Genomic DNA, 23,350 nt, shown 5'->3' with positions numbered 1-23,350 from the left:
AGCCCTTATGCAAGAGAGCTTTTTATTAACTGTGCAAGGGATAATTATTGTTTATTTTATTCGGTCCCTATGTTTTTAACAATTTAAAAAAATGGCTGTATTCTTTATTTAGTTCGATCTAAAAAACACCACCTGGTCTCATTACTTTTATCGAATACATATCGAATAGCAGTATCGATAACGCTCTGATGGTTTGCCACCTCTAGTTCACATTTCAAAGGAAATCCGGACCGCCTGGGCAAAGTGACTTGGTTGTTTTACATCAAATAGAATCGGAGCATTCTTTCCTGTCCTGTCAGAACTTAGCAGCGCCAGATATATTCAAAGTAAGTTATTCATTTATTGCTTGTTTTGGCTTGTGTCTTGAGTGAGTTTATGCGCGAACAACCTGCACCAGAAAGCTCTGTGCGAGTGTGTGTGTGTTTGTGTGCGGGTTATATAAGCGAACGTGTAGGAATCTGCCGGTAAAAAGTCGTGTTTCCAGAAGGTTCTATTTATTGATTAGTCGCAAGTTTATCCAAGTGAGTGGCTTCTTTACATTGTTTACTGTGTGTTGCTTCATTTTCATATAAAAAACATGAAGAAAGTGGCAAATAAAGTTCAGCCACTCAGCGCACATGTTTTCCTTTGCTCTCTCTCTCTCTCTTTTTACCGTTTGCCGGCACATTTCACATTTGCCAGCGGCCATTGCATGTGCTCTGGGTGCGATCCGATCCTCCTTCGCTTCTCCCTACCTCCTCCTGCTCCCGATTTCAAGATTTCGTAATCAGCCCTCGGATCGGAGTGTATCTATCGGTCTAACCACTGTGGTTACATAAATCATTTCTTCTGGAATTATCGCTGTCGGCCCCAAAAGGGGTGGGGGGATAGGCGATGCTCCGATTCTATTTTGTTGTTAGGGGGGGCTTGACCGGGTACAGTAAAGCACCGTTAAGAGCTTTTAATCAATGGAAATTAGCAGTAGATATAGTGGAAAAAAGTTAAGTTAAGAATGGTACACCGAAAATCCCTTATAATGGATGTCGTAACAGAAAAACAGAAGATAAACAAGTGAAGATTTCAAAAGGTACATCCCTTTTTTCATCATCTCACCAAAAAGTAATAATTTAAATCATATAATAATGTAGATAATACAAGCCACCTCGCCAGCATATAATTAAAATCAATTTAATTCTATTAATGGAATTTTCCTTATATATTGGTGAAATTGGATAATTTTAAAAGCATATTAACCATATAATTTATTGAATTCCACATAGTTAACCCCTTATCTCAATATTTGTTTAGAATTTTAAACGGAATCTAAGCAATTTTTGTTGAAATAATACAAGATTTTTGGGTATTTTCCACATTCATGACTTCCAGGCAGAGATTTATAATAATGTATTAATTAAAACCCCTCCAAGAGGGCCAGCCCACACTGTACTTTGACCAGCTTAAAACGCCGTTCGGGGGCTTATCACAATCTAACGAGTAAATAAAGACACAAATGAGCCTCCCTGCGGGTCGAAGAGAGCACGTGTTATGTTATTTACACCCCCACTAATACTCCTGCACCGTCTCCGTCTCTTGTTTCCTCCACAGATGTTCCGTTTACCAGTTTCGCTTGCTCGCACCTCCATCAGCCGTCAGCTGGCCATGCGCGGCTATGCCAAGGACGTCAAGTTCGGGCCGGAGGTGCGCGCCATGATGCTCCAGGGTGTTGATGTGCTGGCCGATGCCGTGGCCGTGACCATGGGCCCCAAGGGCCGCAACGTAATCATCGAGCAGTCGTGGGGCTCCCCCAAGATCACCAAGGACGGCGTTACAGTGGCCAAGTCCATTGAACTGAAGGATAAGTTCCAAAACATTGGCGCCAAGCTGGTCCAGGATGTGGCCAATAACACAAACGAGGAGGCTGGCGATGGCACCACCACTGCCACCGTTCTGGCCCGTGCCATTGCCAAGGAGGGCTTTGAGAAGATCTCTAAGGGTGCCAATCCCGTGGAGATTCGTCGTGGCGTCATGCTTGCCGTAGAGACTGTTAAGGACAACCTGAAGGCCATGTCCCGCAATGTGAAGACACCCGAGGAGATCGCACAGGTGGCCACCATCTCGGCTAACGGTGACCAGGCCATCGGCAACCTGATCAGCGAGGCCATGAAGAAGGTGGGACGAGATGGCGTCATCACCGTCAAGGACGGCAAGACCCTCAACGATGAGCTGGAGGTGATCGAAGGCATGAAGTTCGATCGTGGCTACATTTCGCCCTACTTCATCAACTCGTCCAAGGGCGCCAAGGTGGAGTTCCAGGATGCCCTGCTGCTGCTTTCGGAGAAGAAGATCTCCTCCGTCCAGAGCATCATTCCCGCCCTGGAGCTGGCCAACGCACAGCGCAAGCCGCTGGTCATCATTGCCGAGGACATTGATGGCGAGGCTCTGAGCACCTTGGTGGTGAACCGTCTGAAGATCGGCCTACAGGTGGCAGCCGTAAAGGCCCCCGGCTTCGGTGATAACCGCAAGAGCACCCTCACCGACATGGCCATTGCCTCCGGTGGCATTGTTTTCGGCGACGATGCCGATCTCGTTAAGCTCGAGGACGTCAAGGTCAGCGATCTGGGCCAGGTTGGCGAGGTTGTGATCACCAAGGACGATACCCTGCTGCTGAAGGGCAAGGGCAAGAAGGACGATGTGCTGCGCCGCGTCGACCAGATCAAGGAGCAGATTTCCGATACCACCTCCGAGTACGAGAAGGAGAAGCTGCAGGAGCGCCTGGCTCGTCTGGCCTCTGGCGTTGCCCTGCTCCGCGTCGGCGGCTCCAGCGAGGTGGAGGTCAACGAGAAGAAGGACCGCGTCCATGATGCCCTCAATGCCACACGTGCGGCCGTCGAAGAGGGAATCGTTCCCGGCGGTGGCACTGCCCTGCTGCGCTGCATTGAGAAGCTGGATGCCGTCAAGACCTCCAACGAGGATCAGGTAAGAAGAAATGATATTATTGACATTACATAAATCTTACCCATTGATCTTTAACAGAACCTCGGCGTGGAGATCGTGCGCCGTGCCCTGCGCATGCCCTGCATGACCATTGCCAAGAACGCCGGCGTTGATGGTGCCATGGTTGTGGCCAAGGTGGAGACCCAGTCCGGTGACTACGGCTACGATGCCCTGAAGGGCGAATACGGCAACCTGATCGAGAAGGGCATCATTGATCCCACCAAGGTGGTGCGCACTGCCATCACCGATGCTTCCGGCGTTGCCTCTCTGCTGACCACTGCCGAGGCTGTCGTTACCGAGCTTCCCAAGGAGGATGGCGCTCCTGGCATGCCTGGCATGGGCGGTATGGGTGGCATGGGAGGCATGGGCGGCATGGGTGGCATGATGTAAGCCACCAGAGGAGAGGAAACCGAAGCCAGTGTAATGTTTAAGTCATGATGCGGAACGGCGGCGCAGGGAAGGAGGAGAACGCGGCCAGCAGTCGAGGCGAGACCCACCAATATCTCTTACGTCGGTGCATCCAGCCGAACTCAAACAAGTTATGAACTCCCATTCAAACATTCTAATAGTCGATGGAACCCTTGGTTTTGCTTCGCATTTATCCTTTGGCATCGCCCGAGCAGCCTCATCGACAACACAGCACCACAATTTACGCAAGGGCTGGATGTGAGCTCGCCGAGATTCTTGAGCCTGCCTGCTTCGATGCCGCACGCCGCCGCTTCCCATCGTGTGTTTGACGTTTTTTTTTAACTATTCCTTAATTCTATACTTGTTTTTACATGTTATATATGTAAAGATACCGTTAGTTGTAAAATATAAAATAAAACAAACAAAAAAACAAAAGTTATATTGAGGAAAGTTTTGGGTGTTTTCTTTGTTATTGTGCAGTGGAAAGTTGGTGTATTAATCGATTTTTAAACGGTTTTGCTGGATATAAGTAATTTATATTATCTGAAGAGCACAGAATTAAGAATATTTAGTTTAATTTAATTAACTATAAAGTGTTTTTTATTATATTTATAGTTTTAGTCGGTTACTTTTCAGATTTGAATTATTAGCATTCCTAAAATTGATATTTATCGATAATTTTTAGATGACGTTATTTTTGAAAAAAAAATCGAAACTTAAAATATCCATAACTTAGCCAAAAATGCCTTAATTTTAATTTGGAAAACGGATTTGTGCTAGTTTTTATTAGCTTAACAAACTAGCATTTAAAATTTTTAATTTAAAGAAAGAAAATTTTTTGCCAATTTTTGGCAATTTTAACGATGTAACCCCTTATAAAATTTTGCAAAAATTGAGTGAATTTTTTTTTGTTTAAAAAATGGCTAGATCGATTCTCCTGATCATGCTGATCAAGAATATATATACTTTATGGGGTCGGAAATGCCTCCTTCCCGATATATATGTTAAAAAACATCCTTGGAAGGCTATAAAATAAGGCTTAAATTATGAATTATAGAGTAAAGAAACTCCCAAAAGAGACGAAAAGCATTTGAATTGTGCTCAAATTTATATTTGTTTGCATTTTTGCTTTTTTGTTTGTTTCGTTTATTAATTATAAATACACTTAATAAAAAAAAACCTAAATAATGTAACGCTTAGATGTTTAAAAGAAAGAAAATTATTTTGCATATACTCCGCATACGGTTAATGGGGCCAGGCCAGGCCAGCCCGGTCCAGGCTACCGCTGCCTGCTCCGGCTAATCCCCGCCTGGCGCTGGCCTTAACGCTTAACGATGATGACACAATGGCAGTACGTATTATGTGATCGATGGCGGCAATGGTTTCTTGTTGTCGTCGTCGTCTTCGCCGTCGGCTGCCCGCGCCGACGACTCCGACGTCGAGGCCTATGGCTATGACTTGTTGTTGTCCGGCCGGAGGAGGATGAGGAGACCATCCTCCTCCTCCAGCTGATGACTCTTCGTCTCCTCGTCCAGATTCTCGCACTCCTAGCACTTGCGCTTGGGCGTGCGCCGCTTGACACCGCAGTTGTCCACCTTCTTGCTGCCCTTGGCAATGGCCAGCAGCTTCACTAGCTTCTTGTGCGAGTCACCCACGATCCAGCCGTGCTTCTGGTACGGCTCGTTCTCCTCGAAGTGCTTGCCGGGCGAAGGTGACGCCTCCTCCTCCGGTTCCTCCAGTTCAAGCTGTTCCGTTGCCTGATCTCGCCGTCGCTCACCGCTAGTTCCCGTTCCTGTTCGGGAGCCAGCGTCACCAGGGGTTGCCTCGCCGCCCTCGGCATCCATGCGTCCGAACTCATCGTCGCTGGAGCTGCTCCAGTAGTAGAGCTGCTTTTCCGTCGCAGGACGCTTTCTACGTGCCGGCGACTGGCGGTTTGTCTGCGATTTTCGCTTCGTCTTCAGGTTCTTGTTGCTGCTGCTGCTGTTGTTGTTGTTGTTCGAATTGGTGGCCACAGAGCTGCTCCTGGGCTGAGGTTGAGGCGGTGGAGGAGCCAGCGGTTGCGCTGGATTGCTGTTGCGTGCCTTTATCCTCTCCCTGGGCGTTTCCGTCTCCTGTGGTGGCGGCACAGCTGGCGGCGTCTGTTGATGGTGAGTCAGCAGGGGTTCGGCCACTGCTCTGCTTTTGGGCTGTTGCCTGGAGCTGCGCGTCCTAGTTGGCGGGTCTACTGCACCTATAGTCGATTTATCATGCTCCTCTGGCGGCTGTTGATCCTCCTCTACCTCCTCCGGCTGCTGCTCCTTGCCGCGCTTCTTTCGGGAATTGCTTGCCTTGGTTGCCGCCGGTGGTGCTTTGCCCTTTGCCGTGGCTTTGGATTTACCCCTAGCTGGAGGGGGAGCAGGGGCCACTACCTCTGGTGGTGGTGGTGGTGGTGGTGGAGGAGCAGGAGCCGCAACTGGAACTGGCTGGTTTCGTTGCCTAGCCCTTGGCTTGGGCTGCTCCACCTCAGGAGGCGGCTGCTGCTGCTGCTTTTTTTCGTTCGCACGGTTCTTCCGCTTTGACGGCGCCGCTTGAGGCGTCTGTGGCACCTTCTTGCTGGCCGCTGGTGGAGGTGCCACTGCCTCCGGCTGTGAGTTGGCCTCGCTCGTCTTACGCTTGCGCCGCATCTCCTGCTGCTCCTTCTGCTCGATCAGAGCTATGATGTCCTTGGTGGAGAGGAACTCCTCGTACTCATCGGAACTCCAGGTCTCCACCAGCTTTTTCGGTCGATTGGTGGCGCAGCGGCGCTTGGATTTGCGCTGGCCCTCGTCGATGAGCTGCTCGATCTCCTCGTGGCTCATGCCCAGCTCCGACTGAAGCTTTGTCAGGTCCTTGCGCGGCTTGCGGGTGGAGGAGGTAGAAGATCCAGAAGCGGCGGCGGCGGCACCTTTAGCAGCTGTGGGTGTGGGTGTTGCAGGAGGCGGCGCTGACTTTGTCGCCTTCTTGGCCGTATTTCCAGCCGTCGATTTGGCCTTTCTGCCCGGAGGCAGAGCACTGGGTGCTGGCATGGCCGCTGGTGCGGCTGGAGCAGCTGGCGCAGCCATGGGCTCCACCTGATGGTGATGATGATGATGATGGTGGTGATGATGATGGTGCTGTTGCTGCTGCTGCTGCTGTTGTTGCTGCAGCTGCTGCTGCCGCCCCCAGTTGTCGTGGACCTGTGCTGGCGGTGCTGCCACATCCGTCACCTTGGCTGCTATTCCTCCGCCGCCGCCGACACCGCCTCGCAACTCATCAAAGATCTGGTCCAGATTCGCTTGATTCTTGGGGAGCGCCTTGGCCTTGGCTATGCCGGACACCACATTGGGCCCCGGGAGCATGGCTGCCGATGCAGCCACCACAGCCGACGCCTTGGCACTGCTGGCATGCTTGAAGATGCGACCCATTATCAGGGATTTGTTCTCGAAGGTCTTGGCGGTGGCTCGACTGGAGCTGCTGCTGCTGCTCCTGCTGCCGGCACCGCCGCCGCCGGGACTTCTGGTGTTGTCGGCCGACGAGGAGGATGAAGACGATGAGCTGGATGTGGATACGGCACGATTTCCGCCGCTGCCAGCCGGCAGAGCTCCGCGACCCGCTTCGGCACCCAATCTGACCGGCGGATCAGGTTCTGGTTCCGGTTCCACATCGCCATCACAGCTTAGGGTGCCAAAATCGTAGTCATCACGATCCGAGTAGCTTGCCGTTGAGACGCTGTTGTTGTCCTGTTCCTGCAGTAGATTCACGCACGTCTTGGGCTTCTGGAACGTAATGGGCGCCTTCTCCTCCAGTCCGATGTTCTTGAACGGTCGATCAGGAATGATGATCCTTCCGGAAACCGGCGGCAGGGTTGCCGAACTGGCCACACCCGCCGCTGCCTTGATAATCGAGGCGTGCATTATCGTCTTCGAGGATGTGGAGCTCTGCTGCTGCTGATGTTCCGGCATTGCCATGGGCGTCGGCGTCACTGTTGGCGTGGCCGTGCGCGTTGGCGTTTGTTGGAGGGCAGGCGGAGGTGTTGCTAGCACCGCTGGTGTAGCCGCCACCGCTGCCGCTGGTGTGGGCGGTAGATGGGGCAGGAAGTCACCGCCGGGCTTCTCACTGCCCAGCGCAATGTCCGCCAATTCGGTGAGCTTGCACACACCACGACCGGATTTAGCCAGCTCCAGCATATCCAGTTGCAGGTTCACGTTCTCGTAGCCCTTCATGGCGGCCTTCGTCTTGAAGCGGGATGTGGTGGTGGTAGCCGAGAACTGCGACACTGCGGAATAGCTTGGCGAGAGCCGGTTGTGATTCCTGTTTGAGAGAGAGAGAAAGATTAGTAGGGATAGCACAGGATAATCTCTGCTCTGCTACACTTACGTGGGTGTGGTGGTGGGCGTAACGGCGGGCGGATTGCGGAACAACTGTTGGATCACCGGCTGATGGCAGACGGCGGGCACTGGAGCTGGCGGTGGATGAGGAGCTGCCGGCATTGGAACCGTTGCCAGTGGCGGTGGTGATGGGGAGGGCGAAGCTGGCGGTGGCAACGAGGCGGAACGTGAAGGAGACGGAGACGGCGAGGCCGGTGGTGGCAGCGAACGCGTGGGAGATGGCGACGGCGACGGAGAGGCTGGCGGCGGAGGCGGCTGCTTACGGCCGGCACTCACAATCACTGAGGTGCCAGTGCCATGCTGGCGCGGTGTCTCGGCGCTCTTGAGGATGTTGCAGCATTCGTAGAAGAGGCGCTCGTCGGGATTGAGATTAAGGCGGGCGGCCGAGGGAGCTGTGGGGCTATGCTGGTTGTCATGCAGCCGCAGACTGGCCTCTGTGATGACATGATGCACTTGTGCTGCCTCCTGGTCCTGGACTCTCTCCCGGTCTCGGTCTCTCAGCTGCTGCTGATGCTGCTCCCTCTCCTGCTCCCGCTGCATCTCCCGCTCGCGATCTCTTTCCTGCTGAGCCAGCTGCGAGGTAACCATCAGCACCGAGGCCCTCACCTGCTGTGGAGCTGCTGCTGCCGCTGCTGCTACTGCCACTGGCGGCTGCTCCTCGTGCAGCCTTAGCTCCTGCAGCTGCATGTCCCTGTCCTGGTCATCATCCTGGTCCAAGTTACGCGTATCTTGTGGACTCGAGGGCGCCGTCTGTGACTGTAGATACTCCTGGGCCGACACCTTGGACACATGGGCCAGGGTCATGTTGTGCTTGGACAGCGAGGTGGCCGAGAAGAAGGTCTTGCCGCACAGCTTGCAGCCGTATTTCTCGGCATCCAGTTCGCTGCGCTGCGTCCGCTTCTTGGGACGCCGTGTGAACAGGACGCTCCGTCGACGCCTGCGCCGCCTTCCGCGTCCACCGCGGCCCAGATCCTGCGAATAACTGGTGTACACGCTCATCTCATCGTCCAGGTCCATGTCCATCACCTCAGTGTTGGTGTTGTCGTCGCACATGGAGCCAAAGTTCGAGTGCTCGTCGTTTAGATTGGGGGCACTGCGCACGCTCATCGAGGTAGGTGGGCGGTAGTACTTGTCATTCTCCTGATCCTGATCCTGGTCCTCGCCATCGAACTCGTCGTGGGCGAACTCAAAGTCCTCGTTGGTGGTGGCCGACATGATCTTCTCGTTCACGTTCTTGGCTATCTCCGTTAGGTAGTTGTCCTCCTCCTCTGGATTGTCACCCGTGGCTGGAGGCACTGCTGGCGGCGTCACCTTGGATGTCTCCTTGCCGCTGCTGCTGTCCGCCGGCGGTTCCTTGTGGATGTTCTTGTTAAGACGCGGATCGCGACTGAAGGTAGCAGCCTGTGGGATCTTGTCGTGCTTTTCCTGCTTCTCTTGCTGCTTACTTGGCATCCTTTGCGATGACTGCGACTGCTGTTGTTGCTGCTGTTCCCTGGCCACGGCACTGCTGAGGATGCTGGGTCGCAAGATGGAGCCAACTGCCGGCTGTGTCGTGATCGTCCCCGCCGCCGTTGGCTGAGCTGCGTCCTTGGCTTCGCGGGCCTCCTTGGCCAGCAGCTGCTTCTCAATGCCAATGGAGAAGGATTCCAGCGATGACTTGAGCAGGCTGATGTTCTCATTGGTGGCCTTGCCACCACCGGTAGCACCATTGCTTGCTCCCGCTCCCTTGCCCCGTCGATAGTAGCAGCTCTGGCGGCGCTTGGGCCTTCCACGCACGGGTGGATTCGTAGGGGTCTCCGCCACCGAGGCAGCCTCGCTCTTGGCCAGCTTGGCGGCAGCGGCTGCCGCGGGTCCTAGAGCCGCGTTTCGCTTGGTGCTGGACATAAGCAGCATACCGGTGAGCAGCAGATCCTCGCTCTTCTCGTACGCCAGGTTCTCCAGCTTCTTGAGGTTGTCCCGGCGGGCATTGTCGATCTTAAAGCTCTCCAGCAGCTGATCGGCCACAATGGCCGCCAGTTCGTTCTTTCGTCGGCGGCGCTGCTTCTTCTTGGCGGGCAACAGGCCAGCATCCTCCTCCTCCTTGGCAGCTGGAACATCGACGACGACAACGGGCAGCTGTTCATCCGTTCCTCCTGGCATTGTGACAGTTGCCGTTGGAATCGGTTGCTCCGACTGGGCCAGGCTGTGAAAGCCGGAAGAGGTATTGTTGTTCAGATTGCTGCTGTGCTCCTCCATCAGCGACGAGCTACAGTTGGTTGTCTCCGGCGGCGGTGTGGTATGGCGCGGAGCTGGCGCCACAGAGATGACAGAAACGGGCACGGGTGCGGCGGGAACAGCTCCCTCGGGCTCTGGCTCAGTCTCTTCTTGGTCCTCCTCCTCTTGCTGCTGCTGTTGAGGCTGATGCAGAAGAGCTTTTCGCTCTGGCTCTGGCTTTGGATCCGTCTCCGGCTTCGGTTCTACGGTGGCTGCAGCCAGCATGGAATCAGCTAGCAGCTTCTTCTCCGTCCTGGCTTCCTTGAGGCATAGTTCGGGCAGAACTGGTGCCTGCTCTGGCTGTGGTAAGGCGTCCTTCTGCATCTGAGGCACTTCCCGCCTCGCCTCGCCATTCACTGGTAAGGGCAGCAACGGAGCCGACGGAGGAGTCACCTCATCCAGAGACAGCAAAGCAGACCGACAGTCGATGGTTTTCGAGCGCATGGAACGCTTCTTGGGCGCCAGATTCTTGGCGGGTACAGGTGCAGGAACTGGGACAGGGACAGGCACAGGCAAAGGCTGCTGAGCGGGAGCCACAACGGGCACAGGTGCAGCTGCAGGTGGAATCGTCATGGCTGCTGGTGTTGAAGCAAACAAGAAGCCAGGAGTGGCCGGCAGGGGCTGGATGCAATTGCCTGGCTTGGGCGGCAAGGCTTCCTCCAGCTTCTTCAGCTTCTCCTTGTCCCGTTCCCTTTGTTTTTCCGCTTCCTTTTCCGTTTCACCGTCATCCTCGTCGTCGGGCAAACTCGCCTGCACGGCCATGATGACCGAATTGATGGCATCATCAATGTGATTGTTGACTACCTCATCCATGCGCGGACACGCCTTGGTCTGGCCCTTGTTGTGGTCCTTCTTGGACCCGCCAGTTGATCCACCGCTATCCTGCTGTGAGCGCTTCTTGCCGCCGGAATTCTTCACTTGGTTGTGCACTACGGTGGGTGCTAATACGGGAGCCACTGCCCCTACAGGAGGCGGAACGCTTGAGGCTACCACAACGCCGGGATTGTTGGGATTCCGCACCTGCGGTATCTTGAGCAGATCCAGATTCGAGTAATACTGCGAGGCCAGAGGAGCGGGTAGACCACCCACCATCGGCATGGATTGCAGCTGACCAGGAAGGGGAACGGGAACGGGCATGGCTTGCTGGCCATGGGCTGATGATTGAGGTACTTGCTGTGGCGGAGCTCCTGCTGTTCCTCCAGTCACCAGCGGCAGCGGCAGTGGTAGTGGCAGTGATGGCATTGCCACCATCGACAGCTCTGGCTGCATCCTTGGCTGCTGCTGTAGCGCTGCCGGTGCTGGGGAAGACTTCCTCGACGACTTCTTCGATAGATCCAGCGGCTCCATATCCATGTCTGAGACGAGCAGGTTGCGTGCCTCAAAGCCACAGATCGTCTGCCGTCTGGCGGGCATTCCTCCGGCACGATGATGATGCGGCGGCAAGCCCACGAGTCCCGGATCCCCCGTTGTCCCGCCAATCAGCGGCTTCTGGAGCACTCCACGCTGGCTGGTGAGGTTGAGCGGCTGCTGTGGGTCCAACACGAACATGGTGGTCGGCGGTGGTGCCGTATGATTCGGATTCGGCTGCGGCTGAGGTTGCGGTTGGAGCTGCGGCATGTACAGAGGTAGCTTTGACATCATCTTGACGTTCAGGGGTACGGGCAGAGCAGCAGAAGCTGGAGCTGGCATCGCCTGGAGCCCCAACGGAACTGTCACGAGCACGGGCGGTGGTGGCTGCACAGGCACAGGAAGAGCCGCTGGCAGCGGCACCTGCTGCTGCTCCACGGGAGGATACTGCTTGAGGGCGGCCAGCGAGGGGGGCTTCGTTGGCGGTGGGACAGCCATTTGCTTGGCCGCCGCCTTGGTGGGCGTGCGCCTTGGTGGCGGTGGAGCTGGTGCTGAGATGGGAGTGGGAACAGCAGCTGGTACTGGAACTGGAACGGAAGCTGCAACTGTAGCTGGAGCCGGTGGAGTGCTGAGAATTGGAAGTGGTAGAAGGATTGCTGCGGCAGCTGTTGCGGGAACAGTGGAAACTAGGGCGGGGGGCAGAGCCACAGGCGAGGGAGTAGCTGGCAACGTGGTCACTCCTTCTGTTGGCTGCTGCAGCTCCAGCGAAGGCTTCGGTTGCACAACCTCCGGTGGGGCATCCACTTTGATTATTCGCCGCGACACTGCTTTGCGTTTGGGTGTCTTGGCCAGCAGCGGCTCCTTCTCCTTATCCTTTTCCGCGGTAACCGGTGGCTCTGGCTGCTGCTGCTGCTTCTCCTTCTCCTTCTCCTTCTCGGCGTTCTTCTTCTCCTGCTCCAGCTTCTCCTTCTCCAGTTTCTCCCTTTCCAGCTTGTCCTTCTCTAGTTTCTCCTTCTCCAGCGGCGGTGCTGTTTTGAGCTTCTCCTCCAGCTTGCCGGTGAGCATGGCTATGCAATCGCTGATCCTCTTGCTACGCTTTACATTCGTTGAGTTGGGAGTCGTGGCCAGCCGAGTGCTGGCTGAGAATGGTGGTGCTACAGCGGCAACTGGCGGGGATTTGGTGGCCGGAGCCGGAGTTGTGGGCGGTGTGGGCATCAGCTGCTTGCTGCTGGGCGTGGGGGAGGCGGGCTCGGATTCCTGAGCAGCTGTTGGCAGGGAGATAGGGAGCGCCAGCGGCAGCTCTAAGCGTAGCGTTGGCTTTTCCTCAGCGGGAGATCGTGACTTGGCAGTGACTGTGGTGGTGGTGGTGGTGGTGGTGGAGTTGGGAGCCTGCTCTGGCTTGACGGGGTCTGGCAAGGCCTTCGTTTGTGCTGCAGCGGGAGGTTCTGGCGGTGATTTGACTCGGTCTAGCTTAGCTTTTTGCTGCTGCTTCTGCTTGCGTCGACTGCGCTGCTGCTGTGCTGCCACAGCGGCGGCCGAGGAGGCTGTGGCCACCACCGAGGAACGAGAGCGAGAGCGCGTGTTGCGCAGCAGATGCTGATTGTAGATCCTCTTGGTGCTGCTGCGCTGCTGCTTGGACTTGGTCTTGGACTTGACCATGGACTTGGCCTTGTTCTTGGCCTTGCGCTTGGCCTTGTTGTCCACAGGGAAGATCTTCTTGCAGACGCGCTTGGCGGGCAGGTTCTCCAGCATCTTGCGAATGGATTCCGCTGCGAAAGAAGACCGGAGAATCATTATTGGACTCATTAGAGGTCTGGATTTGTTGGACTCACCATCGCTGGGCCTTTGGCGTGGCGAGGTCTTGAGCTTGGACGAACTGCAGCCGCTCTCCTCGCCCTCGCCCTCTCCCTCAGCCTCTGCCTCGTGTTCCCCCTCGTTCTCTGCCTCCGCCTCGCCCTCGAGCTTCTCCTTTTTGCGGGCCGACATCTGCTTCAGTGGCTTTTTGGAGAAGCCACGACGCTTTTTGGTGCCGCAATAGTAGCGATACTTGCGCTTCTTGGCCAGCGACCACACATAGTCACCGGAGCAGTCCAACATGTGGCGGTAGAGATCCATGAGGCCGCTGCACTTGCGTCCGCACTTTGTGCAGCTGGAGGGAGCGGACGACGACGCCGACAGCGATGTGATGGTCGTCGAGGAGGAGGAGGTGCAGGTGGACAAGGACATCGAGGTGGAGGCGGTGGACATCAGTGTCGAGGCAGAAGATGAGCTGGGCGAGCAAGATGACGACGCCGAAGATGCTGTTCCCGAGGAGCCAGAGGCTGGCGAAGGCTGCTGCTGCTCCAAACCCGACAGCGGTGTTGGTGTGGACACCTCGTACGAGGAGCGCGACGAGGCGGATGACCTGGTCTCCTCCTCTGGTTGAACCCGATGCTCCTGCTCCTGCTTGGGCTGATGCACGGCCACAAGGGCACCGCCTGGTGCACAGTTGCTGGTGGCGGCGAAGCGACCGAGTGCCCGCTTCGGTATGAAGAGGTGACGCAGCAGGTTGCCTGCCAGCAGCTCCCGACCCACCACCTCGTAGTGGGTGGCATAGATGTGCGAGTGGCGGAAGGTCTTGTGCTCCTCCAGGGACTTCCGCTGGTCAAACTTGGCGCCGCAGCATATGCATAGGTAAAGCCTCGGACGGGCCCACTCACCGCTTAGGACGAGGGTTCCTCGACGATTCCGAAGCCGCAGTCGTTCCCGTTCTCGCTCCAGATCTCGCTCTCTGCGCCGATCCAGCCCACCGCTGCTGCTGCTGCTGCTGCTGCTGTTCGACGTTCGTGGCTGAAGCTGCAGCAGCGAGAGAAAGCTCTCGTCAGCGAAACTCTGTCCCAGGGCCAGGTCGTCGTCCGTTCTATGCCCATCGATGCCTAGATCCTCGTCACCGTCCTCGTTCTCGCACTTGATGACCGCCTGCTCGTTCTGCTCCAAAATGATGTGCGGCAGCAGGCGTTGGTCGAGGATGAGATTTAGCTGCTCCAGCAGGCGGCGCTGTTCTTGGTTTTGATGCTCCGCCGCCAGCGAGAGCGAGAGATCGTGCTTTTGGCGCATTGTCAGCTGCGTCCACATATCCAGCTTGGAGAGATCACGCAGGCCGAGGCCCAGGCTAGGCTGCTTCAGCTTCTTCACCAGCCGGCCGCCCTCGTTGATCAGTGTAAACTTCTTTACGTAGTCCCACTTCCATTTCCAGCTGTGCTTCGTGTGCGGTCTCCGTCTAAACTTGGCCAGCGGCAGGAGCTCGCCGGTGGCACCGAACTGCTCGGCGGTGAGCAGAGTGGGATAGGAGGCGCCGCCGGGACACAACTCGCTGGGGCCGTGCAGCATGATCAGCTCCGGTCTCTGCCCTGTTGCTGCTGGAGTTGCAGTTGCAGTTGCAACTGCAGCTGCTGAGGTGAGAAGCCGACCGTCCAAGTGATTCTGTAGATTGTGGCGCACATTGAAGACCACATCCTTGTAGAAGTTATCATCAAACACGGAACTGGCGGCAGCAGAGGCTACTGCGGCGGCGGCGGAGGGGGCGGCAGCAGCTCCGGAGGAGGCGGTGGTGCAGGTTGAGCTGGCTGGCAGTCGGAACACTGCATCCGGATTGACTGTGTCCTGCGAGTGATTGCCAGTCGGTCCTGGCTGCAGTTGTTGCTGGAGCTGGAGCTGTTGCTGTTGCCTTTGGGCCGCCGCCCGACTGCTACTCCGCGACTTGTGGCTGGGCGTGGCCAAAGGCGGCGGCTCCTCCTCCTTGCGCTGACTGCGATTTCGATGGCTGGGCAGACGGTTCTGGGTGAGGCCCAGGCGAAATAGAACCGGCTCATCGGCGCCCATCAGTCCGGGCTTGGCGGCGGCGACAGCTTCCTCCGGCAGCGATGGCGATGGATGCTGCTGCCGCTGGTGGCCAGCCAACTGGTCGGCATCCGGGAAACGCAGTCGACACTGCCGGCAGCCAAAGTACTTGTCCGTATGCTGCTCACTCAAGTGCTGGAACAGTTGCTCCAGATGCTTGGCAGGCAGGCAGATCTGCGGCGGCGGCGTGGCCTGGTGTCGCTTGGCGGTCTGCTGGCCGCACAGATGGCAACCGGGAAAGCCGACGGCGGGCTGGGCGTTGGAGCTGGTAGAGCGACCGCTGCATCGTCGCTCCTGCCGCTCCGTATGGAACTTGTCCACATGCTTGGCCTGCAGCTTGCCGGAGGTGAACTTTCTATCACAGTACAAACACAGGACCTTGGAGTGGCCCGCTGCGTTGAGGGCGGCGGCTTCCTCACGCTCCCGTTCCCGTTCGCGCTCACGTTCCCGTTCCCGCTCTTCGGTTAGCTGCTGTAGTTTCTCCATGAGCCGGGGCAGCCGCTCCAGTGGCAGGCTGCAGATCAACGATAGAGGTGCCTCCTGGTATTGCGATGAGTTCTGCTCCTCGGCCGGCTCTTTCTTGGCAAGCTGCACCTGATACTGCTCCGCCGTCGTCACTTCCTCCTGTCGTGGCTGACGCTTCTTGCGGGGTGTGGCGGGAGCGGGAACGGGAACGGTTGCGGGTGCGGCAACAGTAACGGCAGTAGATGTTGCCATGGTCGTTGCTGTTGGTCCAATTGGATTCTTGCCGTTGACCTGCTGCTGTTCCTCCGAGAGCTTGAAGCCACGGCGCAGGCCGAAGCGCCCCATGGTCTTCATGTGGAGGCGGCCAGTGGGTCAATCGGTTCGTTGCACAAGTTCTACTGCGTCCTACGCGTCTACGCTTTGTGTTGTGGGTCCTGCGTCCTGTGTCCGGTTCCTGCAACCAAGCAAAGGGCGAAATTTAAGGCAATGGCAACATATGTACATATACATATATATATATATATATATATATATACATATATATACATTTATATATGTATATGTATTATTTTTTCGCTGTTCTTTTTGTTGACAAATAGAAGAGCAAGAGGAAGAACATGGCCGAAGAGGAAGATGTGAGAAAGAAGAAGCAGTAGAAGCAGCGAAAAAAAAACAAAAACTACTCTCTTACATACACACACATGCACGCACATACAGAGAGAAAAAACTCTGGCAGAGTTGTGCACACACACACACATGCACGCGCGCGACACAAACACACACACACACCTGCCTTTTTGGCTCAATAGGAAATTATACAATAAACATTTTCGACTGCTGCTCTTTTATCTGTTATCTTCGTTTTATCGTTTGTTGTTGTTATTGTTGCTACTGCTGCTGCCAATGCACTAGTTGTCGTTGTTTTTGTTGTTTATGTTTGAGTGATATTTCACACGGCATTGCATTTTTTACCCCGTTTCGCTTTTCTTTGCTTTTTCGCACTGCACTCAGTTTTCTGTGTCGTGTGGTTGTTCGTGGAGTATTGCACTTTTCTGGGGGCCAGCGCTCCGCTCCGGATGCGTTCTCCGTCAACGGTTCGCACGCGAAAAACCGCACAGCATTTCTAATTCATTTTATTTACTATCCGCGTATTATTTTTTCCACCCTAACAACTGCGTTAGGAGGTATCTAACGTTTAGCCCAAATCGATGCGTGCGTGCGGAGCGGCAGGGGGCGGGGGCGACGGGGGGCAGTGTGCCCAGCGGCTAGCAATACGAAAATACCAATTTCAGCAAGCAGATCCCAATTGGAGTAAGCAGTTCCAAGCAGTTCTTATCGATACTATCGATAAGAGTATGAATCGTTATCAGCTTCTAGCAAACATCGATAGCGACATCGCAATTCTTGTTTTTGACGAGTCATTTCTTGCTACCGCCGCAAATTATAACAAAAAGAAGCACTTTTCACTGCTAGTCGGAAATAATGCCGTATAACATGGACATACTGATGCCGGAGAAGGTACTAGATACAGGTTGGCAGCCCTTTGACACAGTAATATTTTGTAACTCTCGTTTCGCAGCAAGACGATTTGGCCGACCTGAAGCTAAAGGATGCCCACAGTTCCCTGGATGAGCTGGACATAGACGATCTCTACGTGCGTTACAAGGTAAGGAAGCTGTGCGAATCGCACTCCCAAATGGGCTAGCTAACTCAGGGGATATCTGTCCAAACAGAAACTGCAAAAGACGCTCGAGTTTATCGAAGTGCAGGAGGAGTACATCAAGGATGAGCAGCGCAACCTGAAGAAGGAGTACCTGCACGCGCAGGAGGAGGTGAAGCGCATTCAGTCTGTGCCGCTGGTGATCGGCCAGTTCCTGGAAGCCGTCGACCAGAATACGGGCATCGTGGGCTCCACCACAGGCTCCAACTACTACGTGCGCATCTTATCCACCATCGATCGCGAACTGCTGAAGCCCTCGGCCTCGGTGGCCCTGCACAAGCACAGCAATGCCCTGGTGGACGTACTGCCGCCAGAGGCGGACAGCTCCATTTCGATGCTGCAGCCGGACGAGAAGCCAGACGTTAGCTACGCCGACATCGGAGGCATGGACATGCAGAAGCAGGAGATACGTGAGGCAGTAGAGCTGCCGCTGACCCACTTCGAGCTGTACAAGCAGATCGGTATTGATCCGCCGCGCGGTGTCCTCATGTACGGCCCGCCCGGTTGCGGCAAGACGATGCTGGCCAAGGCTGTGGCCCATCACACGACCGCATCGTTTATCCGAGTCGTGGGATCCGAGTTTGTGCAGAAGTACCTGGGCGAGGGTCCGCGCATGGTGCGCGACGTCTTCCGTCTGGCCAAGGAGAACGCACCGGCCATTATCTTCATCGACGAAATTGATGCCATTGCCACCAAGCGTTTTGATGCTCAGACGGGCGCTGATCGCGAGGTTCAGCGCATCTTGCTCGAGCTGCTCAACCAGATGGACGGCTTCGATCAGACAACCAATGTCAAGGTGATTATGGCCACGAATAGGGCGGACACACTGGATCCTGCTCTGCTCCGTCCCGGACGCTTGGATCGAAAGATTGAGTTTCCGCTGCCGGATCGTCGACAGAAGCGTCTGGTCTTCTCCACCATCACGTCTAAGATGAACCTCAGCGAAGATGTTGATCTGGAAGAGTTTGTGGCGCGGCCGGACAAGATCTCGGGTGCGGATATCAATGCCATTTGTCAGGAGGCGGGCATGCATGCGGTGCGTGAGAACCGCTACATTGTGCTGGCCAAGGACTTCGAGAAGGGATACAAGAACAACATCAAGAAGGACGAGCAGGAGCATGAGTTCTACAAATAGATTAAGTCATTATTATTCACCCAATACATATATTTCCCCTTTCCTTTGCCCCTCGTTTGTACGCCGCCTGCGGTTATACCATTAATAAAAGTAACTAACTCGTATTTGAAGCCTTGCGGTATCTCTGCCTGTCCTGTCCAGTAGCAAACCACGGCGGTTATCCAACAAACAAAATAGACAAAAGCAATATATTTGATTCGGTGTCGAACGGAGATGTAGAAAAAAAAACAAGGAGAATTAGCATAGGAATCCAGCTACTTCATCAGCGAGTTGACCACGGCGTTCACGTTGATGGCCTTGAGGTCGGCATACGTCTGCCCGGTGCCAACGAACACGATCGGCTGGCCAGTGATGTAGGTCATGGAGATGGCGGCACCCACCTTGTCGTCGATGGTGTCGAACTTGGTCAGCACGATGCCGTCGATGATGTGCGGGTTTTCGTTGGAGGAGAAGTCGGCCAGCGACTGATTGAACTTGACCAGCTGGTCGACGGCTTCGTTGCCCACCAGTGCCTCGCCCACGAAGAGCACCAGATCGGGGTTGTTCACTTTGATGAGCTTGGACAGCGAACGCATTAGGGGCTCGTTGTCTTGCATGCGGCCAGCGGTGTCCACGAGCACTACATCCACGCGCGTATCGTTAGCGAACTTGATGGCCTCCATGGCAATGCCAGCGGCATCCTTGCCATAGCCCTTCTCGTACAGCTGCACCATGGTGCGGCCGTCATGCTTGGCCGCCGGATGCAGGGCGTTCAAATGGCGGGTATGGGTGCGGAGCTGCTCAACGGCACCGGCTCGGAACGTATCGCAGGCGGCGATGAGGACATTGAAATCGTTCTCGATCAGCCAGAAGCAGATCTTCGCCAGGTTGGTTGACTTGCCGACGCCATTTACGCCGCAGAAGATAATGGTGTAGGGACGGCCATTGCGCTTCGACTCCAGGGCGTCGCGTATAATGTCGATGCGACGCTTCGGAGAGAGAATCCGTACCAGCGACTGTGTAAGCGCCTCCTTCACCTGGCTTGCAATGCTGTCGAAGGTGCCCATCTGTTTGCCCTCCAAACTGGTGGCCACTGAGTCGCAGAGCTTAACCGCAATCTCGGAGGCCACGTTCTTCGATATCAAATGGTCTCGCATCTTCTCCAGCGCCGGCTGCAGGTCAGCCAGCGTCATGGTCTTGGCACCGACGATGCCTTTGAAGTAGGACAGCAGACCACCGCCGCTGCGTTTGTTTGTCTTTGACTGCACCAACTGCTCAGCCTCCTCGTCGCCACTGGACTCTGCCTGGTAGTCCGCTTCGTCCTCGCTCTCCACATCCAAATCGGGGATTACGCCCTGCATCGTACCCACCAGCTGCGCCCGAAGTAAATAAATTGATTAGGAGCTCAAACACAGCTGTGTTATTGCCTCTACTCACGTCACTGTTGATATTCTGGTACTGTACATCCTCGGGCGCATCCTTGGAGCGATCCAGCAACACGGCGTCCTTGGAGCTGCCACCCAGATCCCAGACGCGCGGCTTCTTGCCCGCCTTCTCGGAGGCAGCCGCCTTGGTGGGCTTGATATCGACAGGCGAGGTCTTCTTGGAGCTCCCAAGTTTCTCGCGCATCTTGCGACGACTCTCCGCTATTATGTCGTCCTTGGAACGCGGAGACGACGACGGAGACGCCGAAGACGGCGCTGGCGGACTCTCCTGGATATTGACACGCTTCTCGACGGGCTTCTTGTCGTCCTGCAGCATTGAGGCGACGGTCTTTTTGGACTTCTGCGACTCGTTAAAAGAGCGCATGGTCTTCGGGGCCTTCACCTGCTTGGCGGACTCCTGCTCAGCGGCGCTCAGAACTCGTCGGTACTCACGATCAAAGTCATACTCCTCGCTCAGACGCTCCGCGGACGGAATGCTGCCGAATTTCTCCTTGAAGGCCAGCTGCATCTCCGTCAAGAAGCCATCCAAATAGCTCAGCTTGATCACCTTCTGGAAGACAGCCGCATAGACCAAATCCAGCTCATTGTCCAGCTTGAACTGCACGGCCAGGTGGTCCTCCTCGAAGTACTTGGCCTCCGTGTTACGTTCCTGCCACACAAAAAACAAGCAACTTAGTTTACCGTGGCACTCAACCAGGAAAGAGACTCACCTCCAGGATGACGCCACGTATCAGGCTGTTGATGCAGGAGGCGAAGCTGCTTCCAGACGCGTTAGAGTTCCACAGAACGACGCCGCCCTTCGTGAATATCACCACAAAGTCCAACATTTTAGCTACCGACCCAGCAATACGAATTAATGCCTTCCACGCTCTATCATTGCACAGCAAAAAAAGCGTTCCACGTCACTTGCCGGCCAGTGTGACCGCAGCGGAGAAAGCTATTAATCCTCAGGCACTTTTAATTTGGCGCTCTCTCTAATTTCAAAATTACGAAATTCTATATAATTTTACTAGTAAATAAATCGAGCCTTGGCGAATCGGTGTAATATATATATATATATATATATATATTTATAAATATATATCTGCCATAGGAACAATCGATAAATTTAAAGAAAACAATTATAACTTTTCCAGATTTTAACAGATTTTCATCAAATTAAAGATATAGTTTTTTTATATCATTCTAGAATTTTGTAAAAAATCATATAGCTGCCATAGGAACTATCAAGATATTAATTTAAAATAAAATTCTCACTTCTTTAGTTTTGAACAGATTTTTATTAAAGTTGATATAACTCCTTTTTATATCATTCTAGAATTTCGCTTTTAATTTTATAAAAATCGGACTACTATATCATATAGCTGCCATAGGGACAATCAAGAAATTAATTAAAAATAAAATTATAACTTCTTGAGTTTTCAACAGATTTTTATTAAATTTTATATATACCATTTTTATATTATTCTAGAATTTCGTCTTTAATTTTATAAAAATCTGACTACTATATCATATAGCTGGCATAGGAACAACCAAGAAATTAATTAAAATTAAAATGATAACTTCTTTACTTTTCAACAGATTTTCATTAAATTTGATATATAGCCTTTTTATATTATTCTAGAATTTCGCTTTTAATTTTATGAAAATCGGACTACTATACTATATAGTTGCCATACAAACGATCGTTAGATATTAGAGGAAATGCAAAAATGTGAATATAATATGCATAGGTGAATGTTATGTTAGGTTATTGTTTTTAATTAATTCCTAGTAAACTTCCTTTCTTGTGTTTTTATTATTATTAATAATGCAAATAAACGTAGACGGTTAAGGATATAAAGCGATTTTTGCTTACAAAAACATCGAATATCCCCGAGTAACCCAGTATCGATTGAAATCATGAGTAGTGCAATACAATATTTTACATTTCTAACAATTTATTAATTTAATTTTTACAGCCGTCTGAATTTTTTTTTTTATCCAGGGCGAAAGCTTAATAGACTGTCCCATTTAACTTTGCAGGGGGAACTTTTACTTGTCGCAAGGAATCGGATCGGCTGCATATACGTCACGAACATTCTGCAACGGATAACGAAACACGTAGAATGAGGACTGCTCTAAACTAAGACTCCGCTGAGATCCCAGAACAGTTTTGCTTGGTCGGAATATGAGTCATTGAAGTCGAGGCATGGGGCAAACGTCTGATATACTCGTAAAGCTTCGGGTGGGGACAGTCGTAAATCGAGAAATAAGTCCGTGTGCGGCTCCGCATCAGCGGCGGCGGCTGGGGTTCCTCGTCAAATTGAGGCGCAGACGGCAACGGAGAATCATATCCAATGCCCAGTTGCCGCCGGATCTCCTTCATCTCAACTATGAGTTTGATCATTTCGTCGTTATTCGTCTCCACTTTAAGCGAATGCCGCTCGCCCGCCGGCAGCAGGCAGGGAAACTTCATGAAGGGCGGCTGTTCCTCCTTGAGCACTTCCTGGTTCGCTTCCAATTGGGTCCAGCGGTTTATATAGATTTGCCTACGCTTGGCTTCCACTGCTTTCGCATTCCCAGCATTGAAATTGTTGCTATCACTGCACTGACCATCATCGTCTAGGGGCACGTAAAAGGTAGCGTAATTGCACGGTCCTTCACTTCGGTTCTTGGTCTTCGGCCGATAGAGTGGATACGGAGGATTGACCCACCTACGATCAGTGGTCTTGGATGCCTTGCCAATAGTCTGCGAGGACAGCTTGGCATAGACGTTGAAGGTTTTCAAAATCTTGGGCATGTTGCAATTCCTCAAGCGAGGCAGCGATGCCTTTTCAGCGCCTTTAACCGATCCTTCGGTTAGTGTTCCTTTTCCGGCTCTGACAGCAATAGGCTTTGGGCAGTAGACGGAATGCAAAACGCGCCCGCTGGTGTACCGGAGGGCAGCTGGAACTGGGCGTGTATAGGGCGTGGCTTCCGCATTGCGACGCTCGGTGGTCGCTTTGGGCATCTTGTTTCGTGTGGACTTCCAGTTGTTTTTATCCCGGCAATCGAATAGAAAATGCTGGGAACTAGGCCGAGTGTACTTTGAAGCTGGAAGTATAAGTGACTGACTGAGCCAAGGCTGGGAGAGCTGACGCTAAAGGCAATTCCTCCTTGTTCGATCGATTGGCTGACTAGATCGAACTTTCTTGCTCGAGAGTTGTGTAAGAGATCTGCTTGTAACATCCAGGTTAAGCGTGTTGGGTTGAAGCGGTTTCTGCAATAAAAAAACAAGCATTAGTATTCGAACAAACATATAAATTCACTAAATACTTTACCAGGAAAACGTTGGCCAAGCTGTTCAACAATAAAATAAAGATTACAGCAGCAGAGTTAC

General features: G+C 53.6%; 5 protein-coding genes across 8 annotated transcripts; 2 read left to right on the top strand and 3 right to left on the bottom strand.

The window, feature by feature from the left end:
• The first annotated feature begins 21 nt into the window (after nt 1-21).
• On the top strand, nt 22-3,831 carry Hsp60A (Heat shock protein 60A). 2 transcript variants are annotated; one of them, XM_020949335.2, is made up of 3 exons: nt 22-326; nt 1,585-2,955; nt 3,013-3,831. In XM_020949335.2, exons 2-3 carry the CDS (start codon nt 1,585-1,587, stop codon nt 3,361-3,363), a joined length of 1,722 nt encoding a protein of 573 aa, XP_020804994.1. In that variant the 5' UTR covers nt 22-326; the 3' UTR covers nt 3,364-3,831. The 2 variants fall into 2 exon arrangements, with proteins under 2 accessions (XP_020804994.1, XP_086691965.1); XM_086835839.1 differs by having other exon boundaries at nt 210-521.
• A 639-nt stretch (nt 3,832-4,470) lies between these two features.
• On the bottom strand, nt 4,471-16,994 carry LOC110181640 (uncharacterized). Of its 3 annotated transcripts, none has more exons than XM_020949448.2 (4): nt 16,683-16,994; nt 13,199-16,164; nt 7,756-13,135; nt 4,471-7,689 (listed from the first exon to the last, which is right to left on the bottom strand). In XM_020949448.2, the coding sequence occupies exons 2-4, from the start codon at nt 16,062-16,064 to the stop codon at nt 4,929-4,931; spliced, it is 11,007 nt and encodes a 3,668-aa protein (XP_020805107.2). In that variant the 5' UTR covers nt 16,065-16,164; nt 16,683-16,994; the 3' UTR covers nt 4,471-4,928. The 3 variants fall into 3 exon arrangements, with proteins under 3 accessions (XP_020805107.2, XP_020805106.2, XP_086691964.1); XM_020949447.2 differs by having other exon boundaries at nt 16,500-16,940; XM_086835838.1 differs by having other exon boundaries at nt 16,504-16,723.
• Nucleotides 16,995-17,037: 43 nt separating this feature from the next.
• Rpt3 (26S proteasome regulatory subunit Rpt3) lies at nt 17,038-18,669 on the top strand. Its single transcript, XM_020949355.2, has 3 exons — nt 17,038-17,228; nt 17,290-17,376; nt 17,444-18,669. Exons 1-3 carry the CDS (start codon nt 17,193-17,195, stop codon nt 18,563-18,565), a joined length of 1,245 nt encoding a protein of 414 aa, XP_020805014.2. The 5' UTR covers nt 17,038-17,192; the 3' UTR covers nt 18,566-18,669.
• A 53-nt stretch (nt 18,670-18,722) lies between these two features.
• Nucleotides 18,723-20,940, bottom strand: SrpRalpha (signal recognition particle receptor alpha). Its single transcript, XM_020949353.2, has 3 exons — nt 20,700-20,940; nt 19,982-20,638; nt 18,723-19,917 (listed from the first exon to the last, which is right to left on the bottom strand). The coding sequence occupies exons 1-3, from the start codon at nt 20,814-20,816 to the stop codon at nt 18,820-18,822; spliced, it is 1,872 nt and encodes a 623-aa protein (XP_020805012.1). The 5' UTR covers nt 20,817-20,940; the 3' UTR covers nt 18,723-18,819.
• Nucleotides 20,941-21,911: 971 nt separating this feature from the next.
• On the bottom strand, nt 21,912-22,981 carry LOC110181557 (uncharacterized). Its single transcript, XM_020949342.2, has one exon. The coding sequence runs from the start codon at nt 22,979-22,981 to the stop codon at nt 22,115-22,117; it is 867 nt and encodes a 288-aa protein (XP_020805001.2). The 3' UTR covers nt 21,912-22,114.
• Nucleotides 22,982-23,350: the final 369 nt, after the last annotated feature.

Source organism: Drosophila serrata, unplaced genomic scaffold, assembly GCF_035046125.1.
Source record: "Drosophila serrata isolate PLE 108 unplaced genomic scaffold, ASM3504612v1 contig_276, whole genome shotgun sequence".
NCBI classification, from domain to species: domain Eukaryota; kingdom Metazoa; phylum Arthropoda; class Insecta; order Diptera; family Drosophilidae; genus Drosophila; species Drosophila serrata.
Note: the sequence above shows the minus strand (reverse complement) of the source record. Positions and strands in the feature narration are given on the sequence as shown.